Source organism: Ambystoma mexicanum, chromosome 2q (genome assembly GCF_040938575.1).
Source record: "Ambystoma mexicanum isolate Mex_15411 chromosome 2q, UKY_AmexF1_1, whole genome shotgun sequence".
In the NCBI taxonomy this organism is placed as follows: Eukaryota; Metazoa; Chordata; class Amphibia; order Caudata; family Ambystomatidae; genus Ambystoma; species Ambystoma mexicanum.
The window spans coordinates 792442165-792464554 of record NC_090924.1 but is presented as its reverse complement, the minus strand read 5'-3'; the positions used below and the strand labels follow the sequence as shown (position 1 = coordinate 792464554).

The 22390-nt window shown below is 47.8% G+C and overlaps 1 protein-coding gene across 1 annotated transcript in view; it reads left to right on the top strand.

Annotated features, from left to right (window-relative positions):
- PITRM1 (pitrilysin metallopeptidase 1) overlaps positions 1–22390 on the top strand; it is a 1609076-nt gene that overhangs the window by 730897 nt on the left and 855789 nt on the right. The window contains exons 16-17 of the mRNA XM_069648021.1: positions 12109–12241; positions 12842–12962. Of these exons, the coding sequence (XP_069504122.1) occupies positions 12109–12241; positions 12842–12962 (254 nt within the window). The remainder of the gene's footprint in view (positions 1–12108; positions 12242–12841; positions 12963–22390) is intronic.

Here is a 22390-nt window from a genome sequence, read left to right as displayed (position 1 = left end):
TGTTACGCCAGCTTTAATAGCGGAGACATTGTGCAAAGGAGACTGGATGTGCTCCCTGGATCTGAAGGATGCTTACTTACACGTCCCGATCTGGCAGCCTCATCGTTCTTTCCTACGATTCAGGGTCATGGGCTACCATTTCCAATGCAAGGTGCTTCCCTTCGGCCTCAACTCAGCCCACAGCGTCTTTACCAGGCTGAACACAGTGGCGGCCCTCCTCAGGTCGCAGGGCCACCACATCTACCCCGTACCTCGACGACTGGCTCATCAGGGTGACATCTCTGGAAGCTGTGCACCACACTTCCCACTCTCTTATGAACACACTCCACGAGCTGGGTTTTTCATTCTACCTCAAGAAGTCGCAAATGCAGCCTACGCAGATCAATATTCTTCTGTCGCTTCATCCCCAGACCTTACATGGTGATCCAGGGACTGCAACCTGCAAATGGGCAAGACTTTGCGGCAACCTACCCCACAGGTCACCATCATCACGGACTCCTCTATCTTGGGGGGCCACCCTGGACAACCACTGCATCCATGGCACCTGGATCCGGCAGGAGTACCACATCAATTGGCTGGAACTGAAGGCCATCTGGCTGGCCCTCAAAGCCTTCCTTCCAGTTATCGAGGGCGAGGTCGTCCTCATTCCGATGGGCAACTCGATTCGCATGTTCTATGTCAACAAGCAGGGAGGTACCAGACGCCCCTCCCCACCCGACCTCCCCACTGTGCAGTTTGTGCAGACTCGCTGTCGGCATGTGGGAATGGGCCCTGGAGAACAAAATCTACCTCGCAGCGCTCCTCCTGCCGGGGGAATCCAACCTGGAGGTAGACAGGCTCAGCAGACTATGAATGGACAACTACGAGTGGCAGTTGAACGACCTAGTACTGCAGGAGATGTTCTACAAATGGGTACTCCCCCAAGTGGACCTCTTTGCCTCATGGGACAATAGGAAGTGCCAACTGTTTGCCTCCTGGCAGGGTCAGGGCCTGGGCTCCCTGGGTGATGCATTCCAGATTCGGTGGGACGGGATGACAGCATACGCCTTCCCACCCACACCGCTGATACACAGGGTGATATGCAGGATCAAGGAGTCTCGCCATCTCAGCATCATTCTAGTAGCCCTGTGGTGGCCAGCCAGGCCATGGTTCTCGGAGCCGTTCAGCCTCTCGGAGAGACCACTCATTCGCCTTCCGCTGACCCATCACATCTTCGGGTGCAGCAGGGCGGCAGGGTCATCCACCCCGCTCCACAGAAACTAGTCCTCACAGTTTGGTTCCTGAGCAGGTCACGCTAGGTCACCTCAGCCTTTCCCAGTCTAATCTAGAGATTATACAGGGCGCCAGGAGCAAAGCTACCAGGGCCCAGTATGAGAGCAAGGTTGACCAGGTTCTGCCACTGGGCAGACTCTAAGGATATTGACCCCTTGCGTGTACTGTGGACGACGTGCTCTCCTTCTGTTACGCTCACCTGGTCTCTGCGGAGGCGTTGGGGCAAGGTTGCAGCCCTCCCGGGGGTAAAGTTGCTCGGGTCAGACTTCGCCCTCTTGGACCTGTGTTTATACACGGCAGCCAAGACTAAATGTCTGATGATCTAAATTATAAAGTAGAAACTACATGCCATTGTTGTTTATACTAACGATCAATATTTTCCAAAAGGCAACCTTATGTTAACTAATGCGGTTACATACTGATGCAAAAGCTACATTTAACATATTGTAATAAAAATGTTCATATGTAATGAAATGAATCTCATAATAAATTGAACAACCATTATTCAGAAATTTTAAAATCTCGACACAGAGATCCAGTGATGGCCTTATGTTATTACTAAACTGGGTATCTCTTTCCTCGTCATATGTGTTTAGCGATTGAGGAGCATATGTTGGTATGATTCAAATATCATACAAAAAAGCAAATTGGCTCTTCATATACAGACGTTTTCAGATTTAACATGCCACTCAGTCTATCGCCAAACAAATGCTGTAATCTTTTGGCAGCAACAACAGATCAGGTGAAATAAATTCTGGAGACTGAGCAATTAGATACTGATCGGGACCAGTCTAGTGTTAACATATAAAGTCAGTCTCTTGTACTGTGTAAAGACGTTGCATTAGACCGCGTAGGGCAACATATGTGGAGTCGGAATAACACTACTGAAATGTGGACCACTCTAGGCTTTCACCTCATTGTTTTTTGTTAAGGAAAATTAAGCGTTGCTCCTGTTCTGAATGTTTTCTTTTATCCTTGGCTATGTCACCACTGGGATATATCTTCATTAATATAGTCCATTGTAATTCTTCACATGTGTGTTCCATACTAATGAAGTGTCCAACCATAGGGGCTGTCAATACTAGATTACGTTTGGAGCTTTTATGCCCGCCTATTCGGATCTTTGCCTTCCGTTCAGTTTTGCATTTATATAACTTATTGCAAGGGCATCTAATGGCATAGATCACCATTGATGTGTTGCAGTTTGTAAATGTTTTTTGAGTCCACGAGTGACGGGGAGGCAACGCTACGGCTCGACGAAGAGGAAGTCCCCCCCAATGTGAAGGCCTCAGACGCGCCAAAGGTCGTGAAGGCCCAGATTCACATGGCTAAGACTTTGATGAAGTTGCAGCGTCCCTGGTGAAACCCACCGATGCGGCCCCATTGGAGACTACCTCAAAGCCAAGAGTTTCCCTGCCCTCCCGGAGGAAATAGTCTTTCCTGCCCATCAAAAAGAACCCTGTGAAACCCATGGTCGAGAAGGGGGGGCGCAATAGTCCTACCGGACTCGGATATCGCCTCTGAAGATGAGCTGGCGGGCCTCAAGTCAGTCTTGGCAAGAGATTTGTCAAGGTCGGTTCCTACAGGAAGGACCCTGATGAGGCAGACGTGGAGAGTGACGGGGGAGCCGACGAGGAACGGCAGATCGATGAGGAACCGTACACCACACCGCTGCCGACGCAACCACTGCAACCACCGACTGACATGTCGAAGGACATCTCGCTAGCCCTGCACACCCTGTGTTCAGAAATAAGAACAAGGATGCCTTTGCCTCCGGCGGACAATCCGGCAGCGCCTGGACTGTCGGGAAGCCCTTCACCCAAGCGGAGGAGAGTCCATCCGCCCCCACCCTTCCATCCTTCAACCCATCCCCTCTTCCAAGGGAGGAGACGGTGGGGACGGACCACGCTGGCGACGACGGAGCAGATCTCCTGTAGCCCCCACCCCGGGCTTCTCCTCCCGATGAATTTGGCTTGTTTCATGCCATGATCGCTAGGACCTCGGAGCTTTTTCAGCTGTGCCCCGAGGAGCAGAAGGAGGGATTCCTTTATCAGCGACGAGAGGCCAAGAGGAAGACAGTGCTCTCGGTCACGTTGTTGGACGACATCTGGGACAAGGGGGCTGGCCCTCGTGAAGAACCCAGCCTCGGCCACGGCGAAGAGAGATCTGTACGAGAAAAAGTACTGTGTCCCATACTCGCCACCAATGTGCCTCAGAGCGCAGCTGTCCCCGGACTCAGTGGTCTCCACGGCTGCCAAGAAGAAATCTGCAGGAATGACGGCGTCGACTTCCCCGCCGGACGGCGAGGGGAAGAAGCTGAATATCATGGGACGTCAGGTCATTTTGTCGGCGGCGACGACCATTAAGGCAGCCACCGCTCTCGCGGCTCGCTACGATAGGGAGCTGTGGTTTAAAATCCCGCCCCCGAACTTCCTCCCAGACGACAAGAGGGCAGAAGCCCTTGAAATCTTACAGGAAGGCAAGGTGGCTTCGGACCATGCCATTATGGTGGCCACGGTCATCGCCGACACCGGCTTCCGCCATATGGGCAATGGCGTTTGCCTTCATCAGCGTGGCTGGCTCACGGCCACTGACTTCCGTCAGGACGTTCAGACGAGGGTACTGGACATGCCCTTCGACGGGAACAACTTGTTCGGCAAGGCAGTAAACGAGTCTCTGCAGGCCATCAAGGCAAGACACCGAGGCGGCCTGTGCCTTAGGCACGCTCCAACGACGGCCGTCCTTTCGGCCCTCGGGAGGCAAGTCATAAGGTGCCTCCAAAGGATTCGGCAGCGGCTCTTCCTCATAACGTCAGGCTGCCCACTCTTCGTCGCAGCAAGCCTACAGAGACCGCAACAAGTCTGGCAGACATCATCATCGCCAAGGGGCCCAATGCGGTAAGGCCTCGGTGAAGCAGGACTGAACCGGCCGTGACGTCTGGCCCCCACCAGAGCATCCCGGTGGGAGGCCGGCTGGCGAACCTCATCAGTGCGTGGAAATCCATCTCCACCGACCGTTGGGTGCTGGATGCCCTGGCCCATGGTCACACTCTAGAGTTCCAAAGGAAGTGTCCCCATTTTCCACCCGTGGCCAGGAAAGAAAGCCACATTGCTCAACTACTTCTAGAGCTACGAGCAATGCTAAAAAAGGGTGCGATACAGCTCGTCCCGAAGAGGCTCCGGGGCTCCGGAGTATGCTCGTGGTACTTCCTCGTTCGAAAGACCACCGGCGGCTGGCAGCCCATCCCAGAGCTCCGCCGCCTCAACAAATACATAAAATCCCAGAAATTCCAGATGGTTACCCTTCAGTACGTGCTGGGACAGCTGGAAGAAGGGGACTTCCTGTTGTCGCTGGACCTGGAGGATGCCTACTTCCACATCCCCATTCACAAGGGGTACCGAAGGTTTCCGTGCTTCGTGGTCCAAGGACGACACTACCCGTTCAGGGCCCTCCCCTTCGGTCTGAAGTCAGCCCCAAGGGTCTTCACCAAGTGCCTGGCACCAGTGGCGGTGCGGCTGCGCCTGCAGAGGATCCACGTCTACCCCTATCTGTACGATTGGCTCATCCAAGCGAAGTCAAAGGAACTCTCCGTCGAACACACAGCGAGGAACGTCCGCCTGCTCACGGAACTGGGGCTCTCGATAAACTATGCAAAGTCCTGCTTGGAGCCATCGCAGGACGCCCAGTTCCTGGGTGCCAGACTCAACACGGTGGCGTGCCTAGCCGCGCCGTCGGAGGACAGGATAAAGGCCATTCTGGGCAAGGTACAACGGCTGTTGGCCGTGAAGGTCACCAGGGTGAGGTCCAGCATGTCCCTGCTCAGCATGATGTTGTCATGCATCTACTTCGTTCTGCTGTGCAGACTGTGGATGCGGCCCCTGCAGGAGTTCCTCGACGCCTGTTGGATGCAGGCGAAGGGGAGCTTCGAGGACAGGATTGCCCTCAACAAGACATTCTGTGACGATTGTGCCTCTGGATGTGAGGGTGCAGGAAAGGATGGCAGGGCAGGATCTTGAAGGAATTTAGCTTCAGTATGCTCAGAGTCCAGGGGCTGCTGTTCAAAGTGAACAGCAGGCGGCAGCGGAAGCCCCACCAATACTTGTATTTATAATGCGCATATACACAAGGTGTTTCAAGGCGCAATAAGACAAAAAGGGGGGGCAGGGATGAAGGAAAAATAAAACCGTCCTACTAGGCCTTGTGAGAATCGGATTGTGCAAATGCAGTAACAGGAAATGCAGGGAGAACAGAGGGGCGATGCGGGGGAGTGCCGATCAGGGTGGAAGTGCCCAAGGGTTAAGCTAGTGCCAGGGCATGCCAGGTGGACAGGGCCAGGGGAATGCAGTGTGTGCCGGGGCAGACCGTCTGGAAGGGCTCAAGGGATGCAGGCCCTGCCACGCTAGTGCAGGTGGAGTGAGCCCGGAGGGGCTGTGCAGGTAGGGGAGTGGAGGGGTAGACTCGTTGAGAAGGACCTGGTGCCCTGTAACACCAGTCAGAGGCAGAGGGGGACATTAGCTGGGGAGGGGAAGAGGTAAGGAGGAAGAGAAAAGGAGGGTCTTGAGAAGCTTCCGGAAACTTAAGATCTGGCTCAAGTCAAGCGAGGCCATTCCAGAGGGAGGCACCTGCAGAGGAGAGGTATCTACCACCCACTCTCTGCTTGGAAAAACATCTAATCTTTGGAGAGTTGGAGCTAGAAGGCTCTAGCATGGAGGTACTTAGGTATTTAGGGGGAGAGAGTTGGATGTAGTTGGGCCCCCAGGCCCAGTAAGCCTTGTGGATGATGCAGTGGGTCTTGAACTTGATCCTCGCAGCAACCGGGAGCCAGTGGAGAGATTTTAGGTTTGGAGCGATGTGGTCCCTGGGCTTGAGGCCAAGGATAAGTCTTACAGTCCTTTTAAAGATTCGTTGAAGGGAGCGAAGGGAGGAGTTGGACAGATTGACGAAGAGGCTGTTGCAGTAGTTCAGCCTGGAGATGACCAGAGCTCTGGAGACATTGAGTTCTTGGGGGAAGGTGAGGAAAGGGAGTATGCATCTGAGGCAGTACAGCTGAAAGTGGGCCTTTTGGCAAGGTTCGTTATGTGAGGAGCGAAGTCGAAGATGACAATGGCATTTTGACTCGCAGGAGGGTGTGTAGAGTCGGACCATGGTATACAGCTAGAGTTTCGGAGGGAGCCGGGGCCCCAATGAGAAAGATCTGTCTTAATGGCATTAAGGCAGAGATCCGTTAGCACCTTGACTTGAATATCAGACAGTCAGGAATGAGAGAGCAAGAGGAGGGAAGCTTGCAGGAGAGATGCGTGTCGTCCGCATAACACTGGAAGTTGGGAGAGAAGACGGAAATCAAATGGGCGTGAGGGGCAAGGTAGATGTTGAAAAGCCAAGGCGAGAGGATGGAGCCCTCCTAGACACCACAGGTAGACATTGAAATGGAGGAGAGAAAAGGACCCAGTTGAACCTGGGAAAGTCGTTCAGAGATGGAGGTCAACCAGTCCAGAGCCAGGTCCTTTATGCAAAGGATATCACAGAGCCGATTTATAAGGGTGGCATGATTGACCGTATCAAAGACAGAGGGAAAGGTCCAGAAGGATGAGAACGGAATGAGAGTTGGAATTGAGATTAGAGAGCACATTTTCACAAGTGTTCAGGAGTGCGGGAGTGCAGTTTCCATGCCTTTGACCACTCTGAAGCCCGACTGGTGGTTGTGGAGACAACCAACAGATTCAGTGTGGCGGATAAGCTTGGAGATGGCCAGCTTCTCCAAGAGTTTGCCCAGGAAGGGGTTATGGAGATAGGGCGGTAGTTAACTGGACAGTGGGGGACGGCAGAAGTCTTTTTGAGGAGAGAGTAGACCAGGGAGTGCTTGAGGAGTAAGGGGAAGAATCCAGTGGCAAAGGAGTGATTGCAGAAATCGGCCAAGGCTGGAGCAAGGGAGACAATGTTGTCCTCGATATTTCTGGAGGAACAGGGGATCACTGGTTTGAATGAGACTTTCATAAAGTGAACTTGTTTAAAAACCTCATTAGGCGATATGGGCAAGAAAGAGGAGCATAAAAGGGAAGGGGAGAGGGGCGCCAAAGGAGGCCTAAAAGCAGGTGAGGGAGAAGGGAGTGGTTTAGAGGAGAATGAGGAATGGATGTCCTGAGTTTTAGTAATAAAGTGAGGGACCAGTTCAGTGCAGAGGGCCAGGGAAGGCAGAGGAGAAATGGAGACTCTAGTAGGATCGGTGAGTTCCTTGTAAATTTTGAAAAGTTCTGCTGTGTGGTCCCAGAGATGCAGGTTTGGATATGGGCCCTCTTCTTCAAGCAAATGTCTGTATTGCCTTTGAAGCAGGCGGCAGGCCAGTTTGTCGGGGGATGTGCTTGAAGCCTGCCACTTCCGCTCAGTTGCTCGTCACTTGCATTTCAGAGAGACACAGTCAGAGTCATAACAGGTGTTCCGCTTGGAGGGAGGTATCATATGGATCCTCATGACCGGGCCAAGGATGTCCAGAGTATTGGAGATGGAGATATGAAGGTTAGTAAGGGCCGAGTCAATGTGAGTCAATGGCAGGAGTTGGAGGGGAAATGAAGGTGGTGGCAAAAGCAGCAACTGACACTCATTCATAGGTGAAATGATGGAGGAGGAGACTAGCAGTGAGGGATGGGGCTTAGCTGGGGGACCCAGCTGGTCCATGTGAGAGGAAAGGAGAGCAAGATTATACCAGGAGAGAGGAGTCATGAGAGGGTTGGAGATGTGGATGTCTGCTGAGATGAGGGCATCCAAGGTGTGTCCGGGTGAGTGTTGGACTGGAGGGAAGAATGGAGAGGGAAAGAGTGACAGGTTGCAGAAGAGTTCAGAGCCCGCATCAAGGGAGTCGAGGTGAATATTTAAGTCTCGGAGGAAGAGTAGCTTGGAGGTAGTGGCCAGGAGAGACGAGGTGAGGTCAGACCATTCTGAGAAGAAGATGGAGACTGGGCCAGGGGGCCTGTAGATGGTGGCCAGAGTCAGCGGGAGGCTAGGGGAGACACACAAGGCATTTTAAGGAAGAATAGGACTGAGTGGGTATGATAGGAGCAGGGACCCATTCAGGGAAGATCAGCGCCACTCTGCCCCTGGACCGGTTGGGGCTGGGCTTAGAGAGGATCTTGTAGCCCTCTGGGAGGAGAGTGTCAAAACTTGTGACAGAGCTGGCCGTGATCCACATCTCGGTGAGAGAGAGGATGTCAAGGTCTTCAAGGAGGTGGCCGATGTCAGAGGAGTGTCTGACGGCAGCGCAAGAGTTGAGGGTAGCTAAGTGGAGCTGGTTGCCACTTTTGAAGGGCTTTTTTCAGGAGCAGTAAAGGAACGTGGTAAACACGTTGGTGGTGGCAGAGAGGTGGCAGAATGAGTGGCAGGAGAAGGGAGGAAGTTGATGAGAGACGGAAGACGCCTATCAAGAAGGAGGAGGAGGTTGGGCTGAGAGCCCTGGACCATAACCGTGACATTGAGGTAGACGTTCATGATGGCCCTAGAGGAAGGAAGTATGCCAAGCATACTTCCCCACGGGTGCCACTATTAATAGGAGAGTAAGAGAAAGGGGAGAACACTGAGACCATATGGGTAATCTAAAGGTCCGGAGAGGGAACGACTAAGAGGTCAGTGACAGACTGCATGGAAGAAGCATTGTCGTAGATATCAGCGATGGGCAGGCCTGGATTAGAGACCGCGAGATGCTGCTTGAACCATTTCCGTCCAGTCTATGAAAGAGAGATGGGATGGGTGATAGAGTAGCAGTTAGAGAAGATAGGGAAGATTGAAAGCACAATGGAGGGAGGCAGGGAGAAACTGCAGTGCACAACCACCAACTTCACACACAGCAATCTAGAATTGAGTGTCCAGGATGAAGGGAAAAGCCTAGCTTTCAGCAAGAGCAGAAAATATAGACAACTAGAAGTGAGTTTTCTAGATGGAGGGAAAAGCCTACTTGTCAAACACAACAGCAAATGCAAAACACACTGATTCAGCTTTCCTAGATCAAGGGGAAAATTGGCCTAATGCCAGATATGGATTGCATATAACTGTAACATGTAGCGGACTGCAAACTTAGCTAATAGGTAGGAGTAATAAGAGAGGTGGGATAGTTCAATAGGTAGCAGTAATTGCTCTTCCTCCCTTGCCCGCACCTTTCTTACCTTTTCGCTCAGTGCTGATTGACAGCTGTGCTGTTGCTTCCACGGTAAACAGTCTGCAGCTGCTACTGAAGGAGCTGCCCTTTGCCTCAGGGCCCTTCGCTGACTGTGCTGCCTTACTGGGTTCAATTAAGTAGGGTGGGGCAGGATGCCCAATCAGGGGCCAGGGCGGGGAGGGAGGCAGGAAACAGTAAGGGATCAGGCCTAGCAAGCCGCAATGCGGCAAGTGCAAATATTTTGCAAAGCACCCAAGGATATTACTTTAGCCGATTGAGCGGGAGCACAAGATGTTCAGTCGCTCACCCCAAACAGTCATGAATGGAAAATGCATTGAAGAGCTTGATGCATTGTTCGTTGAGCCAGGTGGTAACGTGCTTGAAAGTCTGGCACCTTGCCAATGTAGAGGGGGAATAGTCCTGGAACACTGAATTCATTTATGTTTATAGATCAGCTCTCCCTTGGTTCGGGAAATTTTTCAGGATGTCTTATCAGGACGTTTTTCAAGATGTCTTCTTTGGCCTTAGTTAGAACATCTGGGAAGTGGAGTATACCTATGGGTGTGATTAACCATAATGTGCTCATCGTCATGGAGTGTTCGTATCAACTTGGAGGCTCTGGACAAACTCCTCCAGCCTGGACTTCAGGATCCGGGCTGGGATGCCTCTGATGCAGATGCTATTCCTCCTTGTCCAGTTCTCCAAGTGCGTCTGCTTCACCTGGAGCTGCTCAGCTGATGACCTGAGAGCCTCCACCCTCTTGCTGAGCCCCTCAAGTTTAAAGGAGTGTTTGCATGATGAGTCCTCCAGGTCATTGATCCAATGTTCCAGACCATGTACTCGGTTGTCTAGCCACAAGCAAGATTTTCTGCCCAAGTTCTGCCGTAGTAGACTAGATTTGATTTTTGATCTGCTGCAAGAGGATAACAAGGTTGTGCTTGGTAACCTGCAGTTCCGATTGGAAGGCCTGACTGTGTGACATGTGAACCTGTACCTCAATCTTGTGGTCATTTGTCCTCCCTCTTTCAGCTGTGACAGTTATCATAATGATATCATCTGTTGACTTGTTTCCTTTCCCTGGCTTGGCCCTGGCTCAGCCTCCACACCACCAGTCCAGAAGAGCAAGGATGGAAGATCCAGGTGGCGAGGTCCCAAGGCTAGGCCCACATGCTGGAGACCCCACCAGCGGGTGTCACAGTGAGGGATAAATCCTCTCCACAGGCTTATTGGGACTCCACTCTGTCCACCAATCCTTGATCTATATCCAGATGGCTGCCCGCCAGTGAGCAGGACCCAGTCGGGGCCCCTGACTCCCTGCAAGCAAAAGTGGCATGAGCCGCAGCTCCCAGTGCTCGCACCCCGTGCTCGATCAATGGCAGGGCACTGCTTTTCTCATGGCTATCCGTAGATGTAGGTAAGGAGGCTCCAGATGGAGGGGGCCCCAAAACTGGGCCTACGGGTTGGAGCACCCACTAGCAGCAGAACCATCTGAGGGCTGCACCTTCCCCGCCAGCCCTCTTCACCTCTGTTCTTTCCTGCCTGCCCTCCTTGGTTAGAGGATTTGAGGCATACATGGAACTTCAGCTCTGTTCTTAAGCTTTTTGCATGCAGGACTGCTGCTTTGGTTGTCCCGGTAGATAAATAAGGGATAAATCCTTTTTAAACGTTAATCATCCAGAAATTGCCATATGACGTTCATGCTATTTTCTCTCTTGACGTGGGCATGGCTGGTAAGCTAGTGCTCAGTCTTAGTATGGCAGAATATTCTCGTCTTCTACAAAGAATAGGTATTAAGCAGTAGATGCTCTCCTACACGTTTTGTGTTTATTTATTGGTTATTTTTAATGTGCACTATACAGCAAACGTGTTTCAAGGCACATCAAGACAGGGTGGGAATAAGGAAGAGGAAGAAGGTGTAAAACAAAAACATTCTTCAAAGTTCTTGAAACATTTGTAACGTGAAAGTGTTGTAACATGAGAGCAGGGGAAAGGCGAAGGAGGTAAGTGGAGGAATGGGGTATAAGGAAAGAAAACAAACATTTCATATGTCATATGTCTTGTCTTTTTTCAGAGTATGGTCCTGCTCAGTCCCTCTTGTGAACGGATTGTTAAGGGTTACACTGGTCTATTGGAAATAATGTACTGGCCTCAGCAATTGGGCTTTGAGGGTGTTTTTAACATTATTGAAGATGCCAGGCCGCCTAGTACAGAGATCAAAAGCATTAGTTGTGCCTCCATAGCAAGATGTGTAAAATGCAATCTTCTGGCCTCAGCTTCTCATAAAAAATGTTGGAAGTAATTATTAAGCCATCAGAGGCTTAGTGCTAATATAGTTCTAGTCGCTGGGAAAACCCCTCAGCTTGCATGTTTGAGCTGGGTCAGTTCTGTATGGGTCCAACACCAATTCATGCCTAGAAATGTAAAATGTAAAATGCAATGAACTGTAAAGCCAAAACCTTTAACTTTGCCTATGCTTATTGTAATTTGGTCAGTAGGAAACCAATCTTCAGTGCCATTGCAATCAACAGCTTGTATGGCTGCTTCTAATCATCCAATATAAACAAAGCCAGTCTAAAGTATTTGTATTTATTGTGTTTATATAGCACTTTAATCCAAAGCGCTGGTTATTCTGCATCGGTTTCTAAGAGTAAAGAACACACAAATGACTTTGTCTGTCTTCTATTTGCCTATAGCTGGCGATGTCCCTATCCAGTACTGTCCACAGCCCACCAATGGCATGGTGTACTTCAGAGCCATTTGCAGCTTGAATTCTCTTCCTGAAGAACTGAGACCATATGTGCCACTCTTCTGCAATGTCTTAACTAAGTAAGTGCATCAAGAGATTCTAGTGGATGGAGTGTTTGAGCAATTTAATACCCATTTATTTTTCTGGGAAGTTTGTGGATGGATGGATTATACTGTTTTTCCGATCTTTGAAACTTGCACTTTTATTGTGCATCTTTTTTGAATTGGGGAATAGTTGTTTTAGCTAGTTGGACCATGCTGTGATATGCGTCAGTCTTTTTAAAAGTAAAGTAAAAATAATCTTAATTACATCATAATGACATTGTCTGTGATTGTTCATGTTAAGATATTCGACATAATGGATCCCTTTATAGCGGTTCAATGTTGTTGCTCTTAATTTTCCATGTTCTTCCCTACAGTGCATGTAGCAGTGGATCATTGGTAAGCAAAGATGAGGGGCACAGCCACTTTAATTTTGTAAGAAAACTCACTAAACTCATTCTTCTCTTTCCTGACCCTAGTCATATAAAGGTTTCATGTCACCAGTTTGACTGTATTGTCTTGCTGAATCAAGCTACTAAGATGCATTGCAATGTGACCCTGTAGTAATACTGATGCTAATAAAGTCAAATTGAAAAAGCGAAACCTTATTGTCACTTTCATGTTAATTTTAATCTACAGAATGGGGTGTGGAGCATATGATTACCGAGAACAGTCACAACAGATGGAACTGACTACTGGAGGAATGTCTGTCTCGCCACAGATCATCCCAGATGACTCCAATATTGATGCGTATGAACAGGTACATTTGCAGTATACTCAGGAGGATAGCTCAGTGGCAACGTGCTCGCCTTGGAAGCAAGACGGCACGGAGCACCACAGGTTCGATCCCCGGGTCCGCGCTTAGAAACCTCTATCATATCATGCTATGTATTTTTGCACTAGACTTCTTGGTCTTGTCTCCTTTCCTCCGAGGCCTAGCATGATGTGGAGCAGCATTATCGAAATAGGAAAAGGTTGTCGGGGAACATGCATGGCCACGCCCCTAGAAGCACCCCACATGCATATTCTCCTAGGTCCATCTGCCAGTTTTTTCATATCCGCAGATCAAGCTACCGCTTAGGGAGATCCGTGCAGATCTTTTTGTCGCTAAATCTTTATTCCCCCCTTCAACAACCCCTCCCCGATTTTATTTATTTATTTCATACCCTATACTTGGAGATTTATTTTTCAGTATGCCAAGCGAGGAGTTCTTTGTCATCACAAATGTGCCCTCTTTGCCCAGACCATTCCTGACCCAACCGTTTCTATGATGCACTCACATAACACTCTATCACACAGGCTCTCATGCTTGGAGGACCTCTAAAGAACATCACCACCTGTGACACTTTAGGAGTTCATCATGAGTTCATCATGATGAGGAGTGTGAAACCTCTTTTTTTTTTTTCCACAGGCTGCCCAGCGCATGGAAACTTTTCTAGTGTTCCCTCAACCCGAGAGGTTGGCAAACCTACTGTCCTCCTTTTCCAAAGTTTCCTCTGAGGTGCAGCACAGTTCTAATTCTGGGTGCAGTGCCAAGGGGCCGTCTGAACGCAACACTGAGCTATGCCTGAGATACAGGGCGGAAGACCTAAACAGCAGCAATCTCGGTATTGCACTCGTTAGCCATAAAGAGCCTTTGCTAGACTTCTTCACATAAGGTATCTGAGGCCACATCACTCATCCACAAAGAATTATGGATTACGCAGAAGCGCTTTCTGCTTGACACGTGTGAAGATGCATCAATGCAAACTATTTGTTGGGGGTCACCTACTGGACTTGTAAGAAGGAGAGGGTGACTGCAGGACACATTCTCTAGTCATGCAAAAGGGTGCAACCCTGCTGGAATCATATTTTTCACATGCCGTATTAAGTATTCAAAATGCAATTACTCTTGGCATACTGAGTCTTTCCCACCTACTCCAATGCTCTTGCCCGCTAGTAAAAATTGACTTCTAGGGTGCTTTTAGTGGCCAGAAACCAAATCTTGAAATTGTGGAAGCTCGATAATCAACTGTCTATTGCAAACTGGATGCAAGACTTAACACACTATCAGCAAGACAGAACATTTTGTACAAGCGAATGGACACGTGTGAGTTTGACCTTGTATTTGATTAAGGGCCATTTTACCACATTTCTGCAGTATTTTTTGAGGGTGCAGAGTAATTGGGTTAGTTTTAATATAATGTTAGAGTGTTTGGGTCGGCGGCGGGGTAGAAAGGAGAGTCTGGGAGCTGTGGCGGGTCAGAAGAAAGAGGCAGACTCTTGTAAGACATTTCAAGTGTGTATTTAATAATGAAAAGGGTAATGCATATCTCTCCCTATTACGTTGGGGTGTTCCCTACCTAACAAACTAGCTAAGGTGATTGTCAATGAATATTTCCACTGTTCAAACTAACGCTAACTGGCCCTACCACTATCTTAGCAACTCCCTTCTCCTGGGTTTTTCTTCTCACAAGTTTTTATTCAATAGCTGATTTTCAAATAGTCTCTTCACTTTTTTTTGATCTGTTCATTCAGTTCTCTCAGTACTTCCTTATGTTTTGTCTTCTCAAAGTAGGGTCTCTTTGACTCTAGACTGATATCTTCTCCCTTGGGTATGGTTTCTGTTTATCACGCTCCTCTGTTTTTCCTCCCTTTCCCCACAGTAGGGGTTTCCAACCTTTCAGATTCTCTTTCTTGAGGTTCTCTTCCTTTTTATATAGTATACACTTCTCTGTTTTTTTTCTTATAGCTTCACTCTGTTACTTTGACTGTGACGAGTTTGATTATCCTAATAGCAGTTATCATTCACTTATCTTGCTTTCACTGTTAGTACCTTTATCTTGACTGAAAGAAGTATGAATAGTCCCATAACGATACTCCCATCTCCCTCCCGGGTCTCCCGTTTTCCCTTGTTACCTGACAATCTTGCGTATAACGTCAGCAGGTTTTCTCTTTGTTCGGGTTTGGCTCTCCCCTTCGCCTTTCCGACCTCTTTTCTTTCTTCAGTATCTTATTCTTTGTATCTTCCTCGAGGATGGTCTTTCACTATCCAAGGTACTGGTATGCTATGCAGTTCCACTTGCGTAGTGGCTTTGGCGCAGTTGCAAGGACCGCTGGTCCACCACGAGATCTGTGTGGTCATGCCACCACTTGCTGCTTTTCTCTCTCCAGTTTCCAGGACTCCGCACGTCCAGCTCTTGACTTTGGCTTGTCAGCAGATTTGGAATTCACATGCTTTTCAGAGTTCAGTCTCCTCGCCTCTCTTGCGACATAGCCGTGGGATTTCCCCTGTCTGTCTGTCTCTCTCGGCCTATTGCAATCTCACCTTCCTGCTTTCTCCTCTGCATCCCTGTTAAATGTTTTCCATTTAAAAGGATATTCACAGTTTCTGGTTTGCAATAACATATCTTTGTTCTTTCTTCATATAAATCTTTGTAGAGTATGTCTGAAGAGGTAATGTTGGAAGGATCTTGAGGGAGTTACTCACAGGAACATGAGTCTTTTTCCCCAACAGGGGGAGTCTGTGTGAGGTCCTGCTTGCCTCGACCCCTAGGGAGGGTGTTGCAGAGTGCCCACCCCATCCTAATCTTACAGTAGTTGGTGGGGAGACCCCACTTGGGGGTAGAAGGGACGAAATATGTATAAGAACCACTGTCCAGACCCAACGATCATGGATAAGCCCAAGAATAAGCAGTCTTTGGCAGCACTGGCACACGAGGAACATATTCTTGGAGAAGAATCAATGGCCTCACAGTCCTTGTAAGAGGAAGAGACCTTGCCCGCTCGGGTCTACTGTGGGTAGTTCTGGTCTGCTGGACCCTTTCGGATCTGGCTATGATCCTGCCGTGCTGTGGTATTTTTGCAGCATGGCTCCTTTTAGTCTTTCTTTAACTCTATACTTAATGGCTTATTGATTGCAAGAGCAGCCTCAGGCCCCATGGAAGCTCATCAATAGCAGGTGCAAGTGCATCACCCCTCTCATTTTCGTAACCCTATGGATCCCGAAAAGTATGCCGGTGGCACAAAAACTGATTAAAAAAGAAAATGCATTTGCATTAACAAATAATTTTAAATTATTTAGATTCTTTGCAAATTCAAAGTGAAGTGGTATGCTTAACACCATTCATATTGTGCATGGGCCAGGGCTTGCAGATGCCCTTGCTCAGGACCTTACTGTATATAGCATCTTAAGGGCATAGGGAGACCTGCCTGATGTCACAGCCTTCATTCTGCTCCATTGGGATTGGACTCCCAATCCCTGTAGGACATGCAAACAATATTCACTGCATCCTCTCCTTGCCTATCTCAGGCTGGGTACGTGGTCAGAATGCTAACTCCCAATCGTTGTCTATTTTCACACAGTAAAATGCAGGGGTGAATGGAGGCTCTTAACGCTTGAACTGCTACAGGGATGTAGTGCTGCTCCTGGAAGGAGTCTGTGCGAGAGGGAAATGTCCTTGCCATGTCCCAAGTAAGTATTTTTAAAAGTGCATCTGAATGAATGGTAAGTGTTTGTGAGCCAACAGAGCAGTGCCGTTGAAGAAATGGAGCCGTTTAAGGAAAAAGATTAAGCAGCATCCGTGTTTGCTGTGGGGGCCAATGTGCATGTACCCATCTAACCTGATGGCACTGCAACAGTTCCAACCAAAAGGGAAGACAACCCTCTCTAAAGAGGATACCAATGGCAGAGCAGTCAGGCTTAACTCAAGGGAGGAAGGAAGGCTGGCATTAAAGTTGTTAGTTAACCAAAGAAAACACCCATGTCACACATATAAACTACTTGATCAGGTCACAATAGGTCCTTTAGGCACACGTAGCACATGATGGAACCAGTGTATGTTATGAAACAGTAATGATCAGTTGAAGCCCAATTCACCACTAATCTGTATGCCCACTATCTGGTGATATGCACTGGACATAGTATAAGGAAGGGGGCGGGGTGGGTAAGGAAAGGCAACCCTAGTCGGAGGAAAATATTACATTCACATAGGCATTATCAGGATCAAAGATGGTACACTAACAATAATATTCCTTATCCTCTAACACATAGTACCATGGTTGCTATAATTTTCCATTATACATTAAATACATATAAACCTAAAGGGAGAGAAAGGGAGTTATTTTAATGCCCAAACCCAGCAGCCACCACACAAGAGACGATTTAGGTTAGACTTGCAGCGTTAGCCACATGGATTCATTACATTCTAGACAAGATGATGATTAAAAGTTAGCTGGAAGTGTAAGACAATAACCAGGCACTTCCATAGGCAGGATTGTTATGTAAGGAGTGTTATGTAGGACTTTAAAAAAGGCAAATAAAATCAGGAGCACCAGCTAAAATTCTAGTCTTAAGCCTAGCACTGCAGGTGTTCGGTGTACGGGGTTGGGGGGTTGTGTGTCCATGTCAGGGAAAGTACCTGTAAATGTCACTTCAGAGGAGTTTCAGAGAAGTTTTAAATGTCATCCATGGGAATAACAGGACAAATTCTGTAGGCAAAGCTGAGGTGAAAATCCAGATTTAGAGAGGACTGAGACAGACTTTAGGGGACAACCAAGAAGAGCCTCTTCAAGAGAGCTAGGTCAGGTTCTAGACCCAGCAGCCCCATGGAGAACCGATGGAGAGCCAAGTGAATAACTGTAGTAGGGGTGCAACCTGCTAGAACCCACAAATCTGGACAAAGGGGACACCGGAATGCTAGTTTCATGAATAACTCACAAGCTCAACACACAGGGGTAGGTATTCACAGTAGTACTTGCTGATAACCCAGGAACGGTTAAACAATCTGGTGAGTAATGTCTTCCTTTGTGGGCTCTAGTTAACCAGGGACTTGAATACCAGTCCGACAATTCAGGCTTCCAACAATCAACCTTCCTAGGAGTGGGACCCACCAGCCAACAGTGGAAGTGACCACAAAGATTGCTCCAGAAGGACGGAAACAACCAGGACATGCAGGTTCCAGCCCCTCAAAGTGCAAAGCCTGGTAGACCATTAGCAGAAAGGTTCCATGTGTTAATATCCCAGCACAATTCTCACCATACAAGAGTGGTGCCGTTTTTTTGCGGCATATTAACCCATGGAACCTGCGGAGGACACCCCTGTAAACTCCTATTTTTTTTAAGGGAGCGGGGGACACCCCCATAGCTCCCATTTACCCCATAAATTATCTCCACAAATGTCAACTATGGTCTTTCCCAGTGACCATATATATGGCGACATTATTTGTGGGGATAATATTATCTGATACCAGCAGAAGACAGTCCCAAAAGAGAACTATGTTGTGGGGAGACCCGGGATGGCCCAAACAAGCAGATGTGGCATGGAGGTGGAGTGCCAAATGCAAAACTCAGTCGATGGCTGGAAGGCTATGAATTAATATTAACCACTGACAATTGCTCTGTGAAAACCTCCAGATGATAGTTTTTTCAACCTGCTGTGCCATTATAAAAAACAATTCAATAAATACAAATAAATGATAGCAGAACCATGTGCAAATCGGCTTGGTCCCACCCCCAAGGAAGGCAGTCTAATCCAAACTGCAAGTTCCTATCCCTTCTGACTGAGACCACAGGCAACATGTTTCTGGCTCTGTGGGGGCGTCATTGATGTGTAACTTGGGTCTCTAGTCACAGCAGGCTCAGTACCAGTGTCGAGCATACCTGTCCCACTCGGGGTCACAAATTCAAAAATGATGGTTGATGGCTGCGATGTGTGACAAATCCAGGTTTTTCATCCCTTCTCCCCAGGGAGGTGAGCCTGCTCCACAAGACCCTGCCTAGGGATTTGGGCAAGCGGGACCTCACCTGGAGTGACTCCCCTTTGGGGACGAGGATGCCCGGGTAGAGGAAGAAACCTCATAAAATCTGTACTCAGCCTATATGTGGACCACAGAAGTTGTAAAGGTGATGAGGCCTTTTTTGTTTGACTGACACCACTGCTGAACCCTCCTCAGATCTGACCTATTATGATTGTAAACTGTTGCCTCCTGTTTCAGAGATAAATATAAAAGCTCTGAAGTCCTCACCTGGAGGAGCAGGCTCGAGACTCCATGACGTAGAGCGGAACAGCAGGAGAGGAGATGCACAGAGTCTGTGTAAAACAGACTGTCTCACGGTGAGACCAGACAGACCACATGGTGGGCCCAAAGCCTGCAAAACACTGGTGAATCCAGGAAAGCTTGGGACGAAAGCTCCTCAAACGAATGCTGAGAATCCAAGCAGAGAAAGATCTGTGAGTACTGGAGAGGCCCAGGGAAGGCTGCCACAGTGAAAAGCAAAGAAGGTAGCTGCAAAAAAGCAGGTATTCAGGCCAATCAAGAACGGAAGCTGTGGGTGGAGCACTACCGTGAGGGGGCAGGGAACAAAACACCAAATCATTTTACAGCCAAGGAACCGGAAAGCAGACTAAATCTGGACCAGGGAGATCTAAGGGATATAAAACAATATAAAGATATTGAAGAAGAAACACAAGAGAATCAGTTTGCCGACTTTCAACAGGAGAAAGGGACATGATAGCGGGTAGAAATCTAGAAGGAGAAACATGGTGCTAGAGAGCCTGTGCATAGTTGACATTTGATTCAAGGGGTCCCGAAGGTCACAGGAACTGATGACATTGAGAATGCCGAGTTGCACAGTGGAAAGTCCACGTTACTGCAGAGTGGGAAATGGGCTTCAAGACATTGGTTGAGGAGAAGTCGAATGCTCTGCTAGATGCAAGCAATAAAAGCTTGCGTGAATTGAGTGATCAAGGACAGACTGACTTTGTACTTTTTTTTTTTTTATATATATATATATATACATACGAGACGGTCAGTTACAAAGTGTTGACAAACCCCCATGGTGAAAACAGCTTTGTTTTTTGTCTTTGATCTATCGGTAGGGCCAGATATTTGGACAAGTTAGGATGCAGGGCTTTGTTTTAGTTTCATACAAAGGGAATCCCCTTTTAGCAGTAGGGCATCTTAGGAATTTTCTCTTATTTAAATAAAACTGCCATGAACTATATCCTCTGGTCAGAGTCATACTTCTGGTTCACAACAGATGTTCTGAATTAATCTTCTGGGTGATTGCAGCTTCCAACACCAAGGTGCATGTTTTGGGTGGTTAAAACAGGAAGCAGTGGTACAATGGCGCAGACGGCAGTCCCAGCACAGGAAGCCAGTCAATAAGATGGCCAGTTGGAGCATGAGGAGAGCCAGAAAGGATGTCCAGCAGCCGAAAATCTGGACTGGCGCTAAGCCCACCACACAGGGTTGAGCTGGTATAACTAGATATGGTCTCCCGAAGCGCTCTGATATGGTGTTCCATTAAGTCGGCCTGCACAGCTGGACCACGGCATCATGCCTCCAGTGAGCAGACGGACCTTTAACCAAAATGGCATCCGCCAACCTTTTTCAATCTGCACGGAAGTCTGGTCCCCTCAGTGAGGTGCCGCAGCCAAGTAGTGCGGCAGAAGACCCCCATGTCTTGGACAGGCCTGGGTCCCGTAGTGGTGGACACCTAATTACCTTAGCCCAAACCGGGTGCTCCACCTGAGGAACGAGTGCACATTTTGTTTGTAAAACAAAATGTATTGTAGAAAATTCCAGGGAGCAGTTGGATAGTCCCGTAGAACCAAACCAACTAGAGTCTCCATAAACTACATCAGTTGTTACTTTTTTATACATTTTAGAAATAGTGAAAACACTCCCAGATATTTTATTACCACCCACCCCAGAAACATGATTGAACAAAACATTTACAAAGGACTTACATTTTTTCAAATTCTTTCTTTGTAATTGGTCATCAACAATCTTTACGATAATCTTCGGATCAGATTCTAAGTCCGCCTTTGCTTGGGATTGGTCCTTTGTAGATCGTGACATCATGGTACAATGAAACATTTGCATACAACATAATTCATTATTTACTAATAACTGGCCTAGAGCCTTTAACCTGAAGTGTGATTTGCACATGGTCCACTCTGATATTGTAGCAATAAGAGGAAGGGCTGAACAAACCCGTTTTCTTTGAACTACTGTTTGCAATCTCATCCACCCCAGAATCCTGGCTCCCCTTAAGACATTGTTATGTACAAAACCACTACTCGATTACATGCAGCCTCAAAACAATTGACCACCGAACACCCTAGACTTTGGCCCCATCCTCATTGCCGGCCCAAACAAATGTTTAACTCCCTCTATGCAACTTCAATGCAATGAGCAAGATTACATATGTTCCTGGTGGAACTGTTAAACCATAAAGCTTCATCCTGCTCACAAGCTGACCATCTACTGGATGACTCATTCTTCCTCCTTTACCCCCCCAAACCGCACAAGCCTGAAAAACCAAAATGTCCCAGCTGCCTAAAATGCATTGTGTAACTGCAAAGTCGAAATAAACTTGCAAAGCCCCGCTGCATGCAGATTTATATAAACTCCTTATTAATATTCTTCTATATGCTTCTCTGTGTAATCAAAACTCTTTTTATATATTTCCCTGTGCATGTGTTTTCTAAATGGTATTCCTTCTTTACCGCGGGATCTCAGATCTCAGGACACGCTCCCCTCCGTATGCGCATTGAAACCCTCCGTCTACCATTTTCCATGTGTTTCAGAGCACCCAGTGTGTAGATCGTGTTCATGTTACATTTGCAGTTTTTTGTAGCAAAAAAGTGAATCGTCTATATTGAGATATTGGTGCAGTACAGGTAAGTGGCTATTCTTGTCGGTTAATGAAATGAAATCAATTGTTCCGAAATAGTTATGGTGCTCCAGGTGAAAACTCTTGCTACTGGAAGAGCTGAAAATATATCCATTTTAACTCATCAGAACCCCTGAGTAACCTGGTCACTCTCGAGGTATCACACCTCTTCAATAATATTCAAATGAAAGTAGGTCTAAACTTTATACACATTACTCATAATCAATTAAATAAAGAACTTTTGATACTCTGTGTGAGTCATTTGTTTATATTTCCAAAATACATTAACAAAATTTCATAGAACAAAATAAATCACATAACCCACAATCTGGGATCTTAATCTACTCTTATGAAGTGAATTCCAAAGTTTCAATTATACAGCTTTTGTAAAATCAAATTAAACACTTTAAACAAAATACAGCAACCGTTTGTCAACATCCACACCATTAGTACAAAATCTTGCAAAATTTTGTGGTCAGATTCCACACTTTGCTTTTCGGGGCTGGAAACCCCTTCTTCAGGTGAAAC